At 42.8% G+C, this 23,589-nt stretch overlaps 1 protein-coding gene across 2 annotated transcripts in view; it reads right to left on the bottom strand.

Moving 5' to 3' along the window:
- Positions 1–7,353, bottom strand: part of ISM1 (isthmin 1) — an 84,616-nt gene extending 77,263 nt beyond the window's left edge. Inside the window, exons 1-2 of one of the 2 annotated variants that reach the window (XM_085003126.1) lie at positions 7,205–7,353; positions 2,696–2,780 (exon numbers count right to left, since the gene is read on the bottom strand). In XM_085003126.1, the coding sequence (XP_084859252.1) occupies positions 2,696–2,725 (30 nt within the window). In that variant the 5' untranslated portion in view covers positions 2,726–2,780; positions 7,205–7,353. The remainder of the gene's footprint in view (positions 1–2,695; positions 2,781–7,204) is intronic. The other variant, XM_001925000.6, reaches the window with a different exon arrangement.
- Positions 7,354–23,589: the final 16,236 nt, after the last annotated feature.

Raw genomic sequence — 23,589 nt, 5'->3', positions numbered from 1 at the left:
TGCGGTATTTTGTATCAATGACTATAGAATGGAGTTTTAACAAATATAGGACTAAGTGGCTATTCACTTGAACAAAAACCAAAATTGTTTTCCTCTGCTCCCATTTAATTTATTATTATTTTTTAAGTAGTTATTTCCCCAACACAATTTTTTTTCTACTGTACAACATGGTGACCCAGTTACACATACATGTACACATTCTATTTTCACACATTATCATGCTCCATCATAAGTGACTAGACGTAGTTCCCAGTGCTACACAGCAGGATCTCATTGCTAACCCATTCCAAAGGCAATAGTTTGTATCTATTAACCCCAAGTTTCCCAACCAACTCACTCCCTCCCCCTCCCCCTTGGCAACCATAAGTCTATTTGGCAAGTCCTTGATTTTCTTTTCTGTGGAAATGTTCATTTGTGCCTTATGTCAGATTCCAGATATAAGTGATATCATACGGTATTTGTCTTTCTCTTTCTGACTTACTTCACTCGGGATGAGAGTCTCTAATTCCATCCATGTTGCTGCAAATGGCATTATGTCATTCTTTTTTATGGCTGAGTAGTATTCCATTGTGTATATATACCACATCTTCCTAATCCAATCATCTGTCATGGACACTTGGGTTGTTTCCATGTCTTGGCTATTGTGAACAGTGCTGCCATGAACATGTGGGTGCATGTGTCTTTTTTAAGGAAAGTTTTGTCTGGATATATGCCCAAGAGTGCGATTGCTGGGTCATATGGTAGTTCTATGTATAGATTTCTAAGGTGCCTCCATACTGATCTCCATAGTGGTTCTACGAGCTTACATTCCCACCAAGAGTGCAGGAGGGTTCCCTTTTCTCCACAACCCCTCCAGCATTTACTTGTGGATGTGTTAATGGGAGCCATTCTGACTGGTGTGAGGTGGTATCTCATGGATGTTTTGATTTGCATTTCTCTAATAATCAGGGATGTTGAGCATATTTTTCATGTGCTTGTTGGCCATCTGTATATCTTCCTTGGAGAACAGTCTATTCAGGTCTTTTGCCATTTTTCCATTGGGTTGTTGGCTTTTTTGCTGTTGAGTTGTATAAGTTGTCTGTATATTTTAGAGATTAAGCCTTTGTCAGTTGTATCATTTGAAACTATTGTCTCCCATTCTGCAAGTTGTCTTTTTGTTTTCTTTTTGGTTTCCTTTGCTGTGCAAAAACTTGTCAGTTTAATTAGGTCCCATTGGTTTATTTTTGCTCTTATTTATGTTTCTTTGGGAGACTGACCTGAGAAAACATTTGTAAGGTTGATGTCAGAGAATGTTTTGCCTATGTTCTCTTTTAGGAGTTTGATGGTGTCTTGTCTTATATTTAAGTCTTTCAGCCATTTTGAGTTTATTTTCATGCATGGTGTGAGGGTGTGTTCTAGTTTCATTGATTTGCATGCAGCTGTCCAGGTTTCCCAGCAATGCTTGCTGAAAAGACTGTCTTTTTCCCATTTTATGTTCTTGCCTCCTTTGTCAAAGATTAATTGACTATAGGTGTCTGGTTTTATTTCTGGGTTCTCTATTCTGTTCCCTTGGTCTGTATGTCTGTTTTGGTACCAGTACCACACTGTCTTGATGACTGTGACTTTGTAATATTGCCTGAACTCTGAGAGAGTTATGCCTCCTGCTTGGTTTTTGTTCTTCAGAATTGCTTTGACCATTCTGGGTCTTTTGTGGTTCCATATAAATTTTTGGATTGAGAAACCAAAATTATACCTTTATCTTCACATTAAACCCACAAATTACTTCAAAAGTTGACTGTAGTTCTAAGCAACAACAACAACAACAACTCTATGCAACTGTTAGAACAAAATATATTTAAAGATTTTGACAGTCTTTATTTGAGGAACACTCTGTCAAGTAAGGCAAGAAAACCAGAAGTCATAAGGGAAATGACTCAAAGTTCACTGCATTTAGAATGGAAATTTTTTGCATGGCCCAAAGCAGCATAAACAATATTAAAAGATGAGTGAAAGATTGGTTCAATATTTGCAAAATCCTTGAGGTTAAAGGTCAATATGGCAGCTATTTTGCAAAGATGGCCATCATGACTCCTCCTATCCCTGTACACATGCTTCTTGGCAATGTTACTCTGCATGTTCCCCCCATGGAGAGAAACAGAGAGATTCTGTTCGCCTAGAATCTGAGCTGACCCAGTGCTTGGTTTGGCCAATAGAATGTGACTAAAATTGTACAAGTTCATCAAGAAGTCTTGCAATTTCTGCTTTTACTCTCTTGCTGCTCTGATTGCACCATGTAAAGACATGTAGGATAATTTCCTTGAGGATGAAGAGAGAGCATAGGTGACCAACCATCAAACATATGAGGGAGGTCCTCTTAGACCATTTAGCCATGTCAAGCCAATAGAAGGCTTTAGCCACATAAATAACCCCAGTCAAGGAAGAAGACAAGCTGAGCCCAGAGCAAACTGCTGACACACAAACTTATGAGCAAATAAAATGTGATTGTTTTAAGCTGCTGTGTTTAGGCATGGTTTGTTATGTAACAATAGCTATGTAGGACATTTATTCATAATTTATAAAGAATTCCTGAGATAAGAACAAAGAGCCTGTCTAGAAAATGGGCAAGGCAAGTCATGAAATCGGAAACACAATGGCTATTGACCTGAATCAAAGCTGGGAGTCTTATTGATGAATTGGAACAAGAACTTCAGCCTACCTGGGTTTGAATCCTGACCCTGCCCACCATGGCTGTGCAACCTGGAGCAAGTTACTCAAATCTCTCCAGGCCTCAATTTCCTCATCTGTGAAAGGGATATGTATATAAGTACTATATATCCATTGGGTCATTGTAAATAAATTTACCTGCATTAAATACAAATAAATAAATTTACCTGCATTAAATACAAATCCATTGGGTCATTGTAAATAAATCTACCTGCATTAAATACAAATAAACAAATGTCTGCTATTAATAGCTCAGATAAACTCTTAATCTGAAACAGTGAGTACAGGAAGCTAAGCAGTTTTATTGAAGGTAAGTAGAGGGATGAAGGGGAAAATACTGATGAAGATTAGCTAGGAATTAGAGAACAAAGACATTTAGTTACATTACAGTTTGGTTTACTTTAATGTTATTGCAAAAATGACTTCAATGATTTCTAACACTTCCTTAAATTTCACTGTTTTAATGAGTTCTAGCTGTACTACATAAAATCTGTAGAAATTCATGATTCTGAAACTCAGATTTAGTACAGAGGTATTTATTTGAATTTTAAGTGAAAGAGATCATATTATTATTGCTGTTTCCTGTGGATTCCATATTCTGGAAAGTTCTGTCTTTCAGGCTGCTTTTATTGTATATATTTGTTTTCTTACTATTATCAATTAAAGACATATGAGGAGTTCCCAATGTGGTGCAGTGGGTTAAGGATCTGACTGCAGCAGATAGGGTGGCTGTGGAGGCTTGAGTTCCATCTCTGGCCCAGCCCAGGTGGAGATTCAATCTGGCATTGCCACAGCTTCATTGAAGCTGCTGCTCAGATGTGATCCCTGGCTTGGGAATTTCCATATGTCTCGGGTGTGGCCAAAAAAAAAAAAAATACACACACACACACACACACACACACACACATATATATATATATATATACACACACACACATATGTATACATATATATATATATATATAGGAGAACTAATCTGAGTATGTGATCAAGATGAGACAAATTTATTTCAATGAGGAGATAAGATTTCATTCAAAAGTGATAAAAGTTGTTTAGTCTGTGCAGTTATACACAGCTGTTGCAGACAACTGTAAAATTTCTTATTAGATATTTAAAAATACCTAAAACAGTACAAAGACTAACATCATTATTTTTATGAGCCATATAACCAACAGAAATAGCATGTTCAAAGCATTTTACTATCAACTCACAACAGCATACTGGGACATATAGGGACAGTCACATATGGAGTCAAAAAACATATTGCCTAATATGTTGAAACTATCAAAAAATGTTATATCATGTTTATATGTATCTATATATATAATGTATAGTTACTATTTGCTATTTTTTTTTTTTTTGTCTTTTTGCTATTTCTTGGGCTGCTCCTGCGGCATATGGAGGTTCCCAGGCTAGGGGTCTAATCAGAGCTGTAGCCACCAGCCTACACTAGAGCCACAGCAATGCAGGATCCAAGCCGCGTCTGCGACCCACACCACAGCTCACAGCAACGCCGGATCCTTAACCCACTGAGGAAGGGCAGGGATCGAACCAGCAACCTCATGGTTCCTAGTTGGATTGGTTAACCGCTGCACCACAGGGGAACTCCTATAGTTACTATTTGTTACTATATGTTACTATTTGACACAATAAGACTGTCAAGATGTGTTTGAAAAAGTAAATTGTTAAAAGGCTTCCTCTCTCTTGTAGCCAGCATGATGACTTTATCAAGAACCTGGAATACAAATATTCCTCAAAGATTTTTACACTTAAAAAATAACAACGGCATATTAAGCAGTTTCTGGCTGTGCATCCCTGAGTAAATCACCCAACCTTAGCTTTTTCATCTGACGCAGGGGTAATGATTACGCCTAATTCCCAAGATTTTTGTGAGGATCTAAAAAGTTAATGTATGAAAAATGCTATGAACAGTGCCTGATACATAAAAGGCACTTGACAAGTCTTAGCTACTATTGTTGTTATTCTTACTTCTCTTGTATTGATTGGGTGTCCTTGGTATGCCAAATCCCAAATGGTGCATATTTATTTATTTATTTATTTATTTATTTATTTATTTATTTTCTTTTAACGGCTGCACCTGCAGCACATGGAAGTTCCCAGGCTAGGAGCGGAATAGGAGCTGCAGCTGCCAGCCTACATCACAGCCAGAGCAATGCCAGATCCGAACCATGCCTGTGACCCACGCCGCCACTCCAGGCAATGCCAGGTCCTTAACATACTGATCGAGGCCAGGGACCGAACTGTGTCCTCATGGATACCAATTGGGTTTGCTATCACTGAGCCACAAGGAGAACTCCCCCACAGTTTTGTTTTCAAATCCACCTGCTACTTTGGAATGCACTTCCTGGGGCCTGAAAATGACAGACCAAGAAATGACTTTTGCAGACCTCCTCCCTTGGTGGAACAAGGTCTCTTCATTTGAATTGCAATAACTTTGGAGAGTCAGAAAGCCACAGAAATAACTTTAGTCAGGAAGAATATAAACTTTTATAATAACGAATTACAAAAGAGAGTAAAATTATGAACTAAAACTGGTAAGCTCATCATTCTGCCTGAAAAAGTTCATTGAATGGATTGAACACGATTACAAGATAAGCTGAAAGTTAGGAGATTAGCAGTTGCTTGGGACCCAAGTTACTCCTAGCAGCATTACTCTTTCTAAATCCCTCATTTCTTCTATTCTCTTGGGACAGTTGTTCAGCCAAAGGCTCTTTGGAGAATTTAATTCACTTCCCCTTTGCAGTTGCTGCTTCCACCAGCTGCTTCTCTCATTACCTTAACATTCAAATGGAAAAGGCCAAGCCTAGGTTATTCTAATGATGGCAAACACCTCATAAAGAAATCTGCCAAATTTACTTTTCCATAGAACATCGTTTTTACAGCTTTTCATGAGTCCACGAGGAAAGAAAGCATCATGTGTAAAATACGACTTCCAGAAGTCTTGAAGATATTAGGAACTGTTCCTACAGTGTTAGAGTGGTGGGTCACTACTGTCTATAGATTGGGGGTGTCTTCAGTTTCCCCCGAGGAATCTGTATCTGTTTGCCCACAGAAGAATATGAGAGGGCCTCACAAAGCTAGGACATTTTCAGAAACACTCCAATTTTAAAAGAACTTTAGTCTCTGGGGTTCATACTTTTTCATTCCCAGTTTTGCATTTGTGTTTAAGAATCACCTTGCTTTAGTCTACAACATCCTGGCAGAGAGAAAACGTGGTATAATTAGTCAAGGGTTTGGAATGTGTAAACTTTGCAAGTTTCTTAACCCCTCTGTACCTCAGCTTTTGCATCTATCAGGGGGAGATATTAACAGTATAGTACCTCATTAAATCAACCAAAATCTGAAAGCACTGAAAATTGGCACATGGCAAGCACTATGGAAACATTTATGTGAACTCCTCTCTCTTTAACAATAGGGTTTTTTAGCAACAAATTATATAAAGATACAAAAAATGAATTAATAGGAGCAATGACCTTAACGACCTTTAGGAACAATGAATAACGCGTATCTCCACATGACACTGGAGAGCATAGAGTTTTAGAGGAGCTGGGTTTGAGGAGAGGATTTTAGGAGCCAAAGGATTCGAGCTGCTTTCTGGGGAAATCCCTGCTGACTTCTACCCATGCCCCAAGTTGACAGTTGTCACACCCCAGACAGACTGGAGGTAACGCGCTTTCCAAGACAGAGGCAGGAAATCCCTAACTGGGCAACACGTAATTTGCAAACCAGAATTCATCTTGCGCCTGACGCCCACTACCCCCTCCACAGCCGTGACCCCCTCTCCCGCCTTGGAGCTGAACAGATCATCAGAATCCCATTCCTAAAGCAACCTTCATTAGGGGCAGAACGCTGGAAGAAGTCTTTGCTGTAAGTTTAAAAGCAACCCCGGGCCAAAGTACAACAGGTGGCTTGACTCCGCGCCCTCCGCACTGCTGGGGAGGTACAAGGGAGACACGGGGACCGCGTGGGCGAACAGGGGATATCTGGCCATTCTCTTCTTTGGAAAATTATTGCATGACCTTTGATCTTCTTTTCTAAGGGGGCAGATCCACCAGAGTTCTTCCTCCTAAACCCAGTTTGGGGATTTATTCGAGTTAAAGTCTCCTTCGACCCTCCCTTCCTCCCAGAGTAACATTACTCAGCCTCTAAAGGACAACCAAAGACTGGCAGCACCCCAAAGTAAACTCGTAAGTACTCCACACTTCCTCTGCCCATTTCGAGCCTCGCACCCTCAGGTACCTAGAGAATTTAATGACAGATCTGGAGGAGCGCGCGTGCCAGACCTCGAAGCCGGTCCAGCCTCCAGGCTCTCACCACGCTCGGCCTTTGCCAGAAATAGGGTGCCTCAGGCAAAACTGCTGTCAAAACAGATGCTCTTTGCCGGAGGGGAGACCCTCCTTGCATCCATCAGGTGCTGGTTCAGCACCCCTCCACCCAGGTCCCCGCTGCCACGCGCGCCCCTCTCCGGCGGTGCACTCACCTGCAGCTGGGTCCGGCTGGCGTTGGCCGCAGTCGCGTCCCGCCCGTCTGTGGCTCCCGAACCGCGCAGCACCGTGATGTGCAGTGTGAGCAGCAGTAGCCCCAGCAGTAGCAGCAGCTCTGCCGCCAGACGCACCATCCTCCTGAGACGCGCGGCTTTAGGACCCGGCGCGGCGGGCGGCGGCGGCGGCGGCGGGGGAGGAGGAGTCGGAGCCCGGGAGCCCGGCAGCGCGGCTCCCGCCTCGGCCCCTGCCGGGGCCCCGCTCCCCGAGCCCGCGGGGCCGGCGCTGGGCGCAGCGGGACGCGCCGGGCCGGGGGAGCAGGAGCCGCTGCCGCCGTCGCCGCCGCCGCACCACGGCGGAGCCACGGCGGGGCCGGGGGCGTCCAAGCCGGCTGCGGAGCAAACCCCCGGCGGCGGTGGCGGCGGGGACGACGGGTTGCCCAGGGCCCGGGTCAGGCCGGGGACCACCCTGCGGGCAGGGGGGGACGGGGGCGGCGGCGGGGCGGGCGCAGCCGAGCCCCCGAGCGCACATGGGCGCCCCAGATGTGGCCGCGGCGCCGCAGCTGGAGCGGGAGCGGCCTCCAGAGGAGCGCAGGGAGGAGGAGGAGGAGGAGAAGGAGGAGGAGGAGGAGAAGGAGGAGGAGGGCTTCAGTGGCGGCCCAGAGTTACCTCCACGCTTGGCTCCCCCCGCCCTTGCCGCCCGGAGCCACTCACCCGACGAGCCACCTCCCCTCCTCCCTGTGCTCCTTCGGGCCAAGGGCCGCGCCGCCCGGCCGCCAAGTCCTAGGGTGAGTCGGCTCCAGAAGGGGGCCCCCGGTACACCGGGTCTGTCACTGTTTGGAGGTGACCTGCTCGCCCCTCCGAAGTCCGCGTCCGCCTGCCCGGCTGTGCCAAGTGCGCGCCACCGCGCCACCCGGTGCGCACTGAGGTTCGGGGCTGTAGGTGGGTGGGGGGTGCCTGGGCGACTTTAGAAACCTTTATTGACAAAGTGAAGTTGGGAGTTGTGATGGAGAACGGAGAGGGCGCTGGACCAGCCAGGTGTGTCTGTCTGCGCCCCTCCCTGAAGCTGGCGTGCGTATGTATAAGCGGGGAGATGAGTGTCGTTCCAGAAAGGTCTTGACACTCCCGGACAGTGGGCTGCCTGCTCTCTGAGCACCGCTGCTCACGCGCTGGTGGCTCCGGATAGAGCCTGGGAAGGGAGGCGAGTCCGATTCGCTAGGCGTCGGTCTGGTCCAGCGCGCAGGTGTCGCGGCAGGAAGCTGCAGGGGCCAGGTGCCCGCGGCTCAGGCACACAGAACGTAGATGGGGCACTGGGGCTAAATCTCGGCTCAGAAAGTCGCGCGTCGGGGGGCTCATCCCGGAGGCGCCGCGCCGGGAGGGGACCTGGGAGCTGCTGTCGCACAGTCGCCGCTCCCGGGCCAGCGCGTCATGACCGCGCTGAACCCTCCGGCTTCCGCGCGCCTCTCATGCCTTGCAGACCGCAGCCGGCGAGTGGAAGGGCTCAGGGAATCCAGCAGAGGGCACAGGGTCCTCGCCTCGGATGCAAGAGAGAACCGGCTCCAGTGCTGGGCTCAAATCACTGCAGTGGCACCGCGCGTTTCCCGCCTTCTCGGTCTTGCCCTGGTTCCCGCCTTCTCCAAGTGACTCGGAGTGGAGGGCGCTTGAATCTGGCTGAACCCTTTTATACCAGTCTTCCTCCGCCTCCCACTCGGTTCCCTCCTTCCCTCCTCCCCTGTGCCCGCCCAGTCCTTTGCTCCCTGCGAGCGGAGCCTACAGCCTAGGCGCTCACACATTTCACTGATTTCCTAGCCCATCTCGCATCCTGGAATCTGGAGTCCCCTGAAATGGATCTTCTCCACCCTCCCCTGGGGACTGAAATTAAATCAATAAACCTTTCTCTCTGACAAGCGCCCCGCCCTACAAACTGAAGATTCTTAAATCAACCGCCTTCCAAGTTGAGTTCATGTCTTGACCCAAGGCTCCTCAGCCAAGTCTTAGCCCTATTAAGATTAAAAAAACACTTTCATCTTTCCGAAAGTTCCTCGGATCACCGCGGCGTTTTGCAGTATTTAAATGACGGTGGTTAAGGTATGCTACGCTGGTTGGGTTTATTTGTGTCAGGGGCAGAGAGCTAGCTGTCCCTTTAGAGATGTTTTGTTAGCGTCTTTCAACTCCCAAGCCCCGTTAGCATCTTATTCATAAATTGACAGCTTTATAAAGCATTTGAGACTCCTTTTCCTTTTCAGTAAGTGTTTTTGCGGGGGAAGAGGGAGCTGTTTGGAGGGAGTGCTTGCTTTACACTTTTAGTCAGCAGGTTCTACAAGGCATCTTGTGGCAATCCTCAGGCTCTAAAATGCCAGTAATTTTCACCTGGAGCGCTGGGGGAGAATTTGAAACAAATAGATGGTCCCTGATCAGATGGGAGATCAAAGAGGGCATCCCAGCGGCTTTGAGATGCCACAAGGATCCTCCTGTGTGTTTTCTAATTAGAATCACTTAGAAGAGGGGTGGGGGGAGAATCAGAACAGGAATGGAATGTATAAACTAAGATGGCAAACTAGAATCCTGTATCCAGGGAGAGTTTAATGCTGGCTCTAAGCCCCAGTTGTGCCAGATTGTGATGTGGTCACACGGGGACAAATGACTTTCCTATTGCCTGAGGCAGGCTGATCTAAATTAGAATCCAGGCACTGCTGCTGTATCCTCATTTCCATCACACACAGTCCCCACATGTGAGCCTCTACTGCCTCTCCTCTCATCTAAAATTAACATTTTGGAATCCTAGGGAAAAAAATGTAAAAAAAAAAAAAAAAAAGTTGGAAAGAAATCTTTACAGTGAGTGTAAATTCTTGTAACTTTGTGAAAGGAGAGTTGGAGATCAAAGTCTCTTTAAAATGTAAAAATCATAAATTGAATTTCGGGGGACAGAAGTCTTTATAACATGTTGAACAAATGTATGAATGAGTCCTATTAAAATCCTTTCATGCCGTGAGATCTAAATTCCAGGTGAGTTATTCTATTAAGCACACATAACTACTACTGATAAACTTCCATGCTCTGTGACTAATGTTGCCAGATACAAGGCTACCAGCAGTGCACTGCTTTGGGGGAGTTAGGGAAAACTGGATTAATTTTTGTGGAAAAAGAATGACACATTTAATGGCCCAAGCAAATTGTTTTGAGCATATTTCGGAAGGAAATCGTACAAATAGCTGATGAAAATTTTAAAAAATCCTGCCTCCTTCTGGTCCCACAGTACTTTATTATTGATTTTACTATGCCCTGGTAGTATATGTCTGTTTGCATGTCTGCCTTTTCACCAGACTTGGGTCACCTTTGTGGTATAACATTCTAGAACACACCACCCATACCCCAGGATCCAGTTTTCTTCTTCCTGTGTTATAGCTAGAGAACATTCTCCAGCAACACTGGGTCTGGGTGGGGCTGTGGAGAGCTTTGTCGCTTCCAGGTCTGGCCATAAAACATCCTACTTGGTCATCTACCACTCACACTCTCTTTCTTTTCTACATGGCTTAAGGACTGTGAGGTGAAATGGAGCCCAAATCTCTGAGTTACTGCTCAAAAGAGAGCTGTTGGACCAGGAATACCTGCATTTAACCTTGCACAGTGAGATATAAACTTTGTTGGTCAAGGCCACTGTGATTTGAGGATGTTTGCTACGCAGCTGGTACAACCTTTCCTGATAAGTACAGTCCTCAAGACTGGGACAGCTGCCTCATTGTTGTCGTATTTCTAGAGCTGGGCACAATGCTTTGCATGGAGTAGTTGCTCAATCAGTGTTTGTTTAATGAATGTAGCAAATGTGGTTTTTATATAGACTCCACATCATAGATTAATTCTCTTTAGAGTGTCCCTACCATAAGTAGCCAACCTATGAATATTAACTCTTCTGCCTCTTAATTGTGCTATTCTCTCACAGATTTTATATTTTATTGTTGGTGTTTTTGTTTGTTGGTTTGTTTGTTTTTTTGGATAAGCTTATTTGAGTGGAATATTTGGGTAAAGTAAGAGAAATTAATAATCCAGAATACCTGTGGTAAATATCATTGGACAGAAGCTTGTAGTCTATTAAGTTCAGGATTTGATTGTTTTTACTATAGTTTTATTTTACTAATAAAACCAAAAGAGTAATTTCAGTGTACTCTTTAAAACAACTTTTTTTAATGAAACATCTTATTTATTTATTTATTTACTTTTTAGGACCGAATATGGAAGTTCCCAGGCTAGGGGTCAAATCAGAGCTACAACTGCCAGCCTACAGCAATGCAGGATCCCAGCTGCCTCTGCAACCTACACCATACATCATGGCAATGCTGGATCCTTAACCCACTGAGTGAGGCCAGGGATCGAACCCACATCCTCATGGATCCTAGTTGGGTTTGTTAACCACTGAGCCATGAAGAGAACTCCCTTTATTTATTTTTTATTTTTTATTTTTTTGGCCATGCCCATGGCACTCAGAAGTTCCCAGGCCAAGGATCAAACCTGAGCCACAGAAGTGACAACTAACCACAGCAGTGACAATGAGAAATCCTTAACCACTAGGCCACCAAGGAACTCCAATGGAACATTTTAAATATATACAAAAGTAAAGAGAATATAATGAATCCTCACATAATCCAGCTTCGACAAAACTCATGACCAATCTCCTCTCATCTGTATTCTCACTTCCTACTTATTTGCTTATTTTGAAGCAAATCCATGATGTCATATTATTTCACTTGCACGTATTTCAGTATTTCAGTATGTACCTCAAAAAGATAAGGACTCAATCAAAAAAAATTTAAACATGAGCATACTCTATGTGAGGTATAATACAGATTTGAGGAGTCAAAACCAGAGCCTTTTAATGGGTGTAAGAATGATTAGCATTTAGGGATTGTGGTGGAGGCTGCTATACCTTCAGCAAAACCTGTTTCCTCCTCTTCCTTCACATACCTGTAGACATACAGGTAGACTACATTTCCCAGCATCCTCTGCATTTAGATTCAGCCATATGACTGAGTTCTGTGGATGAAAGTGATCTATGCCACTTCCATATATAATCCATAGAAATCTCCTGTGTGTGACCCTCTCCTTTTCCCCCCGTCTGCTGGCTGGATGTTTCTGTCCAGGGTGATCTGAGAGCAGTGATTAGCCTAGATCCCTGGCACAGAGCCCTGACCACTCCCCACCCCCCACTCCAGCTCTGTTCAGAAAACTCTGGCTGGGCTATTGTGTGATTAGAAATAAATGTTTATTTTTAATGGCCACACCAGTGGCATATGGAAGTTCTTAGGCCAGGGATTTAACTGGAGCCTCAGCTACACCAGTGCTATTGCTGGATCCTTTAACTACCCTGCACTGGGCCTCTGCAGCAACCCAAGCCACTGCAGTTGGATTCTTAACCCTCTGCACCACAGTGGGAACCCTAGAAATAAACTTTTTACCTTTAATTGAAGTATAGTTGATTTGCAATGTTGTGTTAGTTTCTAGTGTACAGCAAAGCAATTCAGTTTATGTATATATATTTTTCATATTCTTTTGCATTATGGTATATTACAGGATATTGAATATAGTGCCTTGAGCTACATAGTAGGACCTTGTTGTTTATCTGTTTTATAGATAGATGTTTGTATCTACTAATCCCAAACTCCTAACTTCTCCCTCCCTTCACCTCTTTCCTCTTTGATAACCATAAGTTTGTTTTCTAAGTCTGCAAGTCCGGTTTGTAAATAAGTTTATTCATATCATTTTCCTCATATTTCCACATATAAGTGATATCATATTGTATTTATCTTTGTCTGACTTACTTTATTAAGTATAATAATCTCTATGTCCATCCATGTTTCTGCAAATGGCATTATTTAATTCATTTTTGTGGCTGAGTAATATTCTATTGTGTATATGTGTGTGTATATATATATACACACCACATCTTTTTCTATTCGTCTGCCAGTAGGCATTTAGGTTGTTTCCATATCTTGGCTATTGTAAATAGGGCTGCTATGTACATTGGGGTGCATGTATCTTTTCAAACTAGAGTTTTCTCCAGATATGTGCCCAGAAGTGGGACTGCTAGATCATATGGAAACTCAGTTTTTAATTTTTTAAAGGAGAAGTAAACTTCAAAAAATGTGTTAAGCCACTGAAATTGGAGGGTTTGCTACAAGCACTTACATTACCAATGTAATATGTTCTGTGAAGGAGGGGTGGTGAATCTTTTCTTTGGAGGGACAGAGAGCAAATATTTTTGTCTTTGTGGGCTGTCAGGTCTCTGTTTCAACTATTCAGCTCCACAGTTGCAGTGGGAAAGCAGTCAGAGAAAAATACATGAAAGAATGGGTATGGCTGTGTTTTAATAAGACTTTGTACAAACAGGCAGCTGGACCACATGACTTAGTTTGCCAACCTCTATTCTAAGAGATGAGCATACTTTACTACCTCCTCTCAGGTGCCATCTATGAAGGAATTTTACTGTAATGAGGTTGGATGGATTCTACTTACTAGCCTTGTAATCTCTCAGTTATTTTACTTCTCTGAGTCTTCACTTTCGTTTTCTGTAAACTGGAGCTAAGAATGCCAACTTTAGGGCTGTTGTAGAAGTTCAACCATCCCTCCCACAGGAAACAAGGTGAGACATAGTTCCTGGTCTTTTTGACCCCCAGATGAAGGACCCCACATTGTATCCATGAAGGCAGGGAGCTGGTCTGTCTCATTCACTTCTGAAGTCACATAGTGGCTGTTCTATAAATATTTGTTCCATGGATGCAACTTTTAGAAAACCACTGAAAACTGTAGCTGTAAGAAGCCCTAGAGGCACACTCTAAGCCTTCAAGGAAACACAAACAAAACGTCCAAAATGTTGTTCCGTTAGAGTCCTTTGAACTGTGCAGGGGTCACAGTGCTCACAAGTGAGAAAATCACCACCCACAGAGGCTCAGAGGTGCTCCTGGGAGCTCTGTCCACTAAAGCAACAGCTAGGCTTGTGGGACACCTGGATCTCCAGGATTGTTCTAATTCCTGAGATTCTAACACAACTCAAAGCCCATGTGAGGATAGAGGGGATGCTTGTGTGTTTCTCCATTTCATCCTAAGAGCCCCTAAATGAACAAAGCACTCAAGAGTCCCCTGAGTGTATGACCTAGGAGGTGGAGAAGCTGCATTGGCCAGTGAGAGGTGTCCTTCCCAGGCAAAATAAGGTTGGCTTTCTGAAAGGGTTATGGATGGTATTCTTCATGTGACTGGGACTTTTACTGCATTTCCAGAGTGATATTAAAATGTGATGTGCTTGGAAGTTCCCCTTGTGGCTCAGCAGGTTAAGAACCTGGTAGAGTGTCTGTGAGGATGCTCGTTTGACCCCTGGCCTCAATCAGTAGGTTAAGGATCTGGTGTCACTGCAATTATTTCTGTGCAAATTTTGGAAAGCAAAATAAAATCCCAGGGACATATAACTGGGGAAGAAAATATATAATTATAATTAGTACAATTACAAAGTTATATATACCCAGATATTACTGGTATTATTTTTAAATAAAATTATAATTTTATTTGTTAAAATATTTACATTCTCTTCCATTATAGGTTATTACAAGATATTGAGTATAATTCCCTGTACTGTACAGTTGGGCCTTGTTGGTTGTCTATTTTATATAGAATAGTGTGTATATTTTAATCCCAAATTTGTAATTTATCCCTTCCCTGCTCCCCTTTGGTAACCATTTGTTTGTTTTCTGTGCCTGTGAGTCTATTTCTGTTTTGTAAATAAGTTCATTTATATCATTTTTTTTTAAGATTCTGCATGTAAGCAATATATGACATTTATCTTTGGCTTACTTCGCTTAGTATGATAATCTCTAGGTCCATCCATGTTGCTGCAAATGGCATTATTTCATTCGTTTTTATGGCTGAGTAATATTCCATTGTGTATATATATACCACATCTTCTTTACTTACTTACCTGCCGTAGAACACCGGTTGCTTCATCGTCTTGGCTGTTGTAAATAGTGCTGCAGTGAACACTGGGGTGCATGCATCTTTTTGAATTAGGAGTGGGATTGCAGAATCATGTAGTAGCTCTATTTTTATTTGTTTATTTATTTTGTCTTTTTAGGGCCACACCCGCAGCATATGGAAGTTCCCAGGCTAAGGGTCCAATCCAAGCTGTAGCTGCTGAGCTGTGTCTGTGACTTACACTGCAGCTCACAGCAATGCCGGATTCTTAACCCACTGAGTGAGGCCAGGTGTGGAACCCTCATCCTCAAGGATACCAGTTGAGTTCGTTACCACTAAGCCACAACAGGAACTCCTGGTACCTCTACTTTTAGTTTGCTGAGGAATCTCCATACTGTTCTCCATAATGGCTATACAAATGTTACTAATATTATGACTTCATCATATGTTTGAATTGCCTTAAAATTAATACATTTAATTTTAAAGGATATTCTTTTGGTATCTGTCTTCTTGTACTATCTTCCATCCTTCTCTGAATTTTTTATTTTGTAAAAGCTCAAACCCATGGAAACACTTCAGGTGTGACTGAAGGAACACCCATACATCCTTGTGGTGGATGGCACAAATATCCACTGTTTTTTCCTTCATGGAATCCAGGCCTTTTCAATGTGACTTTGGAGCTTATCCCACCATGATGTGGAGGCATCCACCCTTTGACTCTGTGCTGGTCTTGTGATTGGCTGTGACTAGGAAAATGCAGCCCAAGTAAGGCTGCATCAGTTCTGTGGTCAGGCCTCAAGACGCCTCACAGGCCTCCTTTCTCTTTGTGTATCTGTGTTTGGATTTGGCCTCTGCTGTGTGAATAAGCCAGAACTAGCTTGCTGGAGAAATAGAGCCAGGGTCCTAGTCACTTGCAGCCAGCCACCAGCCTAGCTCCAGAAGCAGAGCCAAGTGAGGGATCCCAACAGAGGTCCCAGGAACCTCCCCACCCCCAGGAGGGCCCCAGCTAAATAGAAACATGAGCTAAATTCATGGTTGCTCTTCTCTGGGTATTTGTCACACAGAAAAGGCTGCTCAATACTTTTACCCCAGATATTTCAGTGTCTATCTCCTAAGAGTAAAAAGATCCTCCTGTGTTATCACAGTGTAATTATGCTTAGGACATTTATCATTGATACAATTCTATCATCTAATTTACAATCCATATTCAAAACTTTCTCATTGTTCCTACAATATCACTTATAGCCTTTTTTTTTTTTTTCTACTCAGGACTCAGGTGAGAATTACTGCGTTTAGTTGTCCTCATCATGTCTCATATTTTCTGTCTTGAACAATCCCTATCTCCTTCCTCCCCATCCCCTTTTTCATTTTATATATATATATAAAATGAAAAATATATATAGTTGGCTGAGTCCATGGCATATGGAAGTTCCTGGGCTGGGAATCAATCTGCACCACAGCAGCAACCCCAGCTGCTAAAGTGACAATGGCTGGATCTTTAACCCACTGTGCCACCAGAGAATGTCCCTACCCCTTTTTTCTTTTAGTCTTTGGTCTTTATTTGTTTATTTTTGTCTTTTCTAGGGCCACACCTGCAGCATATGGAGGTTCCCAGGCTAGGGGTCCAATCAGAGCTGTAGCTGCCAGCCTACATCACAGCCATAGCAATGCCAGATCTGAGCCATGTCTGTGACCTACACAACAGCTCAGGGCAGTGCTGGATCCTTAATCCACTGAGCAAGGTCTGGGATCGAACCCGAAACCTCATGGTTTCTAGCAAGATTCATTAACCACTTGGCCAGATGGGAACTCCAAGGTCTTTGGTCTTTAAAAGGCTAGGCCAGTTGATTTTGCAGAATGACCTTCAGTTTGTACTTGGCTGGTTGTTTCTCCAGGATTAATTTCAGGTTCTGTACCTTGGGCAGGAAAACTTCCCAGATGATGTGATGTTCCCAATACATCGCATCACAGGGTCCATGGTACTAATTTGCCCAGTTGTCTGGGGAATCGATTTCAAAATGCAGAGATCTTGAGCAAATGGGAAGAGTACTTTATTGAGACTATGTTGGAGTGTTAATATTTTTCCTATGTGAGAATTCATCTAATTTCCCAGGAACCTGCTCCACTTTCTTTGTTAACCTTGTCCGGCCCCCTCAGGACAATGGACTGTGACCCCATTAGAGGGTGACTTTCCTACATGAATCAATTATTTGTTTTTTTATTTATTTTGTCAAAATATGCCCTATAATGGTCACAGTCAAACATCTTGAAAACTCTGTAGGATATAAAGACTCTTGTCTGAAAACTACATGAAATAAGAACTTCTTCTCTTGTCTGAAAACTACATGAAATAAGAACTTCTTAATGTCATGATGTTGACTGGAGTTGTTTGGTAGGGGGTCAGAGGGGGAACAGGTTTGATTTTTTTAAATTGACATATTTTTAGTTTACAACGTGTTATTAGTTTCGAATGTACAGCACAGTGATTCAGTTATACATATCTACACACACACACACACATATATATATATTCTTGAATCAGTTATTTTTTGTTTGCTGTAATCAAAAGTCATTATTTGGAGTTCCCTTGTGGCTCAGTGGGTAAGAATCCAGTGTTGTCACTGCTTTGGCTTTGGTCACTGCTGGGGTGCTGGTTTGATCCCTGGCCGGGGAACTTCCATGTGCCTGGGTGAGGCAAAAAAAAGTCATTACCAATTCCCTCTTAATGGTTTAGCCTCAATCTCTCTTTCTCCCTTTCTCTTTGTTAGTGAGCCAGAATTGGTATAAGACAGGAGAGGAAGAAATTGGTTATTAATCACACTTGACTTCAAAGATTTAAAAATAGTAAATGCCTTAGCTTTGTGATACATTTTCTTAAAAAATTGCAAGGACTCTAAATATATCTGGGGAAGTTAAAAAAAAAACTCAGTCAGATGAAGAAAAAACCAACAGGTTGGTCATGTTAACTCTTTTTTTTAATAACTAAAGTGTGGTTGAAATACTTTTTTCAACAGCTCTGGGTGAGGCTGTATTTGCAAGAAAGCTAAAACTGGTACATTTTAACGACCACAGTTCTTCAACAGAGAAAGATCAAACTGACACCTTTGAAATGCCACATCAGAGATGTCTCCACTCAAAATAGCTTTGTGACTGACTGGTTCCCACATCTTTAGTAATAAACACAAGATCTCACCACTGATGCTTGTGGCAAGGATTTCACAATGATTGGGTGGGGGAACGTGCCTCATTTGTGAGCCAGATGTGTCTAAACTGAAATATGAAAATTCTCACTTAGTAAACAGGATGATGAAAACTCGATGTGAAATGGTCTCGTGGAGAAATAAGCGTGGAAGAGCTAATGACACATTTTTTTGGAGCTAAAATTTGGGATGGTTGTTATATTACAAAAGTTTGGATTTTCCTTTATGTACCTGGTGTCTAACTTGGTTCTGAAGTTGTAGTTCAGTTTTATCCATAGGCAACAAAAGTCGTGTTTGGGAATAAAGCTTTTATTCTTTGGGGATATGAAAGCCAAATAATGTTTTCAAGGCATGTTTTGTTACTCACAAAGATCAAAGGATAAACTGTTCTCAGCAGGTTAAGAACCCAACAAGTATCCATGAGGATGCAGGTTTGAACCCTGGTCTTGCTTGGTGGTTAAGGATCTGGCATTTTCGTGAGCTGTGGTATAGGTCGAAGATGCGCCTGGGATCCTGAGTTGCTGTGGCTGTGGTGTAGGCTCCAGCTGCAACTTCAATTCAACCTGGGAGCTTCCATATGCTGCGTATGCTGCAGGTGCTGCCCTAAAATGCAAAAAAAAAAAAAAAAAAAAAAAAAAAAAAAAAAAAAGAAAGAAAGAAAGAAAAGGAAAAAAAGAAAAACACATTTACTAGAAACCAGATAATGGGAAACAGTAGGTTACATTTCAAAATGTAGGAAACCTATATGTTGTACAAGCGTTTGCTTCTGTAATATAATGCATGGTTATATGATGCCAGTATTTTCCAGGCACTTTGTAATGACTCTATATATTGAGATTCATCTAGTACTATTATGGCAATTCAACACTCAAATGTTGCCTTTCTCCTTCTCTTTCTTCTATCCTAGTGTTAGGATGGTTATTTTTCCTGATTGTCGTACAACTGAATAATAATCGGAAACTGGACTCGAAGAAAAGTCTAGGCAGAGTCAAGGAGAAGAATGTCTGCTTGGTCTGACCACCTCAGTCCTGACTCATTAGCTGGTATGGGAACGGGTAAGATTTTATATATCATTTAGATTAAGTAAATGTAATAAATCAAAAGAAGCATTGCAAAAATGTGGTTGGTGGTATAAGATTTTACTAATGAGCAGATTTCTGTTGTTACAGTTAATCATTTCTTTTACTAAGCATTTTATAGTGATAAAAGTAATATATTTGCATTGTTGAAAATATGGACAATTAAAAAAAAATTGAAATTGAAAGTATGTCTCTTTCTGCCATCTAAAGATAATTATTGTTAGCCTTCTGGTCTAGTTCTTTTCTGCTTACACACATATATACACATACCAAAAACAAATATATATGCACACATGAATATACACAGCCCATGTACCTATTGGATATTTTTACATAGTTTGGGGACATAATTGAAACCACATTGCGTCTGGTTGTTAATAGCCTCTAAAAAAAAACTTTTAATAGCTGCAGCTTATTATCTTGTATGACTATGTTGAAATTTAATTAGCTTACCTTCTATTTTTGGACACTTATGCTGTACAAAATTTCCTTAATTAAAATACCATTAAGAGGGACATACCCAACAAAATAAATACTTATATCAACAAAAAGTCATAAGTAAGAATATTCATAACAGTTTTATTCCTAATGATCTGCATGGAAACAATCTAAATGTTTATTAATTTTATTTTATTTTATTTTAATTTATTTTATTTTATTTTATTTTTTTTTTGTCTTTTTGCCTTTTCTAGGGCCACTCCCGAGGCATATGGAGGTTCCCAGGCTAGGGGTCCAATCAGAGCTGCAGCCGCTGGCCTATGCCAGAGCCACAGCAACGTGGGATCCGAGCCGCGTCTGCGACCCACACCACAGCTCACGGCAGCCCCGGATCCTCAACCCACTGAGCAAGGCCAGGGATCGAACCTGCAACCTCATGGTTCCTAGTCAGATTCATTAACCACTGCGCTATGACGGGACCTCCTAAATGTGTATCAGTTTTAGAATGGATAAACAATTTTCAATATATCAATGCAATGGAACACTAGTTATCAATGGAAAAAAAAATTAATGGCTGGCTGTTACATGTAATAATATGGGAGATTCTCAAAGACATGATGATTAATGGGGAAATAAATACAGAAGAATACATTCTATATCATTCTACTTACATGAAATTCAAGAACAGGTTGCAACCAATCTAAGGTGATGAGAGATTAGAAAAGAGCCTTGGAGGAATGTAGCCTGGACAGGCAGGAGGAAATCTTGGAGTCCTAGAAATGTTTTATAATTTGATCTGGATGCTAGTAAGTTGTACCTTAATAAACAGAAGTATAAATAAAAATACTGTGTGATACATCTATGAAGATAGGTTTTGCCTATGTTTCTTATTCCTTAGTATAATCTCATAATTTCTAAAATTATGCTATTTTGAGTTAAGTAGCCTCTTTTTTCCCCTAAAAGTCTTTTTCTGTTACACATGCTTTAGCTGTGCACTTGCTCTGCCTTGTGGCATGTGGGCAGAAGCAATGCTGTGTCTCCTGAGCCTGGGCCTTAAGAGAGAGTGTATGTTTCTTCTCACCCTCCTGTGCTTCTGCCCTGGGACAGCAGCTGTTCTAAGGAAGAGAGAAGTGTGTGGAGCAAACTGGATGCAACCGGCAGCCTGGGGCCAAGGCCAGCTGGGCCCATGTAGGTCACCCAACCCCCACCTGCTCTGGATATATGTGAATAGATGATTATTGTTTTAAGCCATTGAGTTTTAGGGTGTCACCCAGCATCACTGTAGACATAGTTAACTGATTCCTAAACGTTCCAGGAAAATGACCTGAATTGTTTGCTCTTGACTCAGGTTCCGACACAGACCTTGAATAATCAAATTCTATTAAAAATTATACAGTTAGTAGAGTTTCCATTGTGGCTCAGCAGAAACGAATCCGACTATTTAGTATCCATGAGGATGTGAGTTCGATCTCTGGCCTTGATCAGTGAGTTAAAGATCTGACATGACCGTGGGCTGTGGTGCAGGTCGCAGACTCGGCTCAGATCTGGCATTGCTACGGCTGTGGCATAGGCTGGCAGCTGAAGCTCTGATTTGACCCTTCACCTAGGAACTTTCATGTGCCACAAGTACGGCCTTTAAAAAAAGCCAAAATAAAGTAAAATAAAATAACTTTAAAAATTATGTAGTTGGAAGACATTGATATCCCACCTTTAGAATTGTCACATCCGTAACTCCACCATTAGTACTAATCTAATCCTTTTCTTTGACTTAATTCTATTTTATGCTTCATTTTTTGCTTTTTTTAGAGCTGCACCCTTGGCATATGGAAGTTCCCAGGCTAGGGGTAGAATTGGAGCTATAGCTGCTGGCCTACACCACAGCACAGCAATGTGGGGTCTTGGCTTTGTCTGCGGCCTACACCATGGCTCACAGCCACACCAGATCCTTAACCCACTGAGCGAGGCCAGGAATCAAACCCACATCCTCACGGATCCTATTTGGGTTCATTAACCTCTGAGCCACGAAGGGGACTCCTCTTTGACTTAATTTTAAATCAATTATTTTGAGCCACATTTCTACCTCTCCATATCCAGGTAAAAGCATTGATGAGATTAAAGTTTGATGTGTTAAATTTTTCATACCTATGTGTGTACCTGTATTTATATCTGTGTATCTACATGTACATATACGCTGGCAGTGATCATTCTGGACCCAACCGGCAGCCTGCGGCCAAGGCCAACTGGGCCCATGTATGTCACCCAATGCTCTGGAGACATGTGAATAGATGATTATTGTTTTAAGTCACTGAACTTTAGGGTGTCACCCAACATCATTGTAGACCTAGTTAACTGATTCCTAAATATTTCAGGAAAATCTTTGTTATTTTCCTGGGCACATAGAAAGATTGCATTTCCAAGCTAGGTGGGGCCATCTGATTGATCAAGAATGGTTAGATCAAGACTAGTCTGGGCCAGTGGTACTGATTTACTCATTTCTAGACCTGGTTCAGGAAATCTCCTGCTCTCTCTCTCGTTCTCTCCCTTCTCTTGTCTGCTAGTTGGATGCAAAGAATATAGTTCAGGATTTTAGGGTCCTTAAAAATGGCAGAGTCAGTAGAGGGAAGGAACCTTGATTTTTAAAGCCACCATGTAGATCAGAGGTCTCCTTGACTCTCTTCCATCCCTCTTCCCACCCCACCAACTGGCACTGGACTATCCATGGGTGCCAAATCAATGCTTACTGTGTTAAGCTACTGGAAATTCAGTAGGTATTCATCTTAGCTGTTAGAGTGACCTGCCTAATAAAAATGTATAACCCCTAGAATGAGAACATATCCATTCATTTATTACTGAAGCTTACCTCTGTACCACCTGTGATCCATCTACCCCACTTTAGAAACACTACTCTGATCCAAATCCTTACTTTATAGAGAGAGAAGGGGCCACCCAAGTGAGCTGGAGCTCAAGTCTCAAACTGGAACACTGCCCAAGGATTTAGTCCCCGTAGGATTATTTGTTGGCTTGTAACCAATGCTGCCGATGCCCCATATTGCCTTGGTACCACTGATGGATGCCAAGGACTCCCCATTGAGAGGGTGTCCCCTGGCCACAGGAGTGTGTCTGTCTTGCATGCAGTGATGGATGCCCTGGGGACAGGTGTCCCTCTACCAACCACGCACAGGGGTTGGCAGGCAAATGTCACTGTTTTCTTCCTTGGAGGCCTGTTCTACAGTCTCCCAGTGGGGCTGAGCCCCCATTGCCACAGGGGTAACCTGCTCTTTAGTACCCCTCTCCACTCCCTCCCCTCACTCTGATTTCCCCTTCCTCTACATGACAGCTCAAGGGGAGGCACCTCGGAGGGTGTGACTTTCAAACAGAGATAAGAATCTTAGGAGAGACATGAGAGTTTTAGACACTTAAAATGATCTTGGAGGTGGGAAGGGCTTGGCATGCCCAGGGCAGAAACAGGATTGCGGAAGCTAGTGGGTGGGTAATGGGGTGGGGGGTGGGGGGGGCTTCTGAGAGAGGTGGGTTTGGGCTGGAGCCCTGCACAGAGGTTTGAATTGATCCTGGGAAAGGAGTAGTGCAGCAGGTTAAGGATCCCACGCTGTCACTGCGGCAGGTTGAATCACTGCGGGGGCAAGGGTTTCGTCCCTGGCCCGAAAGCTGGGACATGGCATGGGATGTGGCCAAAAAATAAAATTAAAAAGTAAAA

Source organism: Sus scrofa, chromosome 17, assembly GCF_054392235.1.
Source record: "Sus scrofa isolate SSC_HxYL_T2T_F1_AM1 chromosome 17, Sscrofa_HxYL_maternal_Yorkshire_Landrace_v2.0, whole genome shotgun sequence".
NCBI classification, from domain to species: domain Eukaryota; kingdom Metazoa; phylum Chordata; class Mammalia; order Artiodactyla; family Suidae; genus Sus; species Sus scrofa.
Note: the sequence above shows the minus strand (reverse complement) of the source record. Positions and strands in the feature narration are given on the sequence as shown.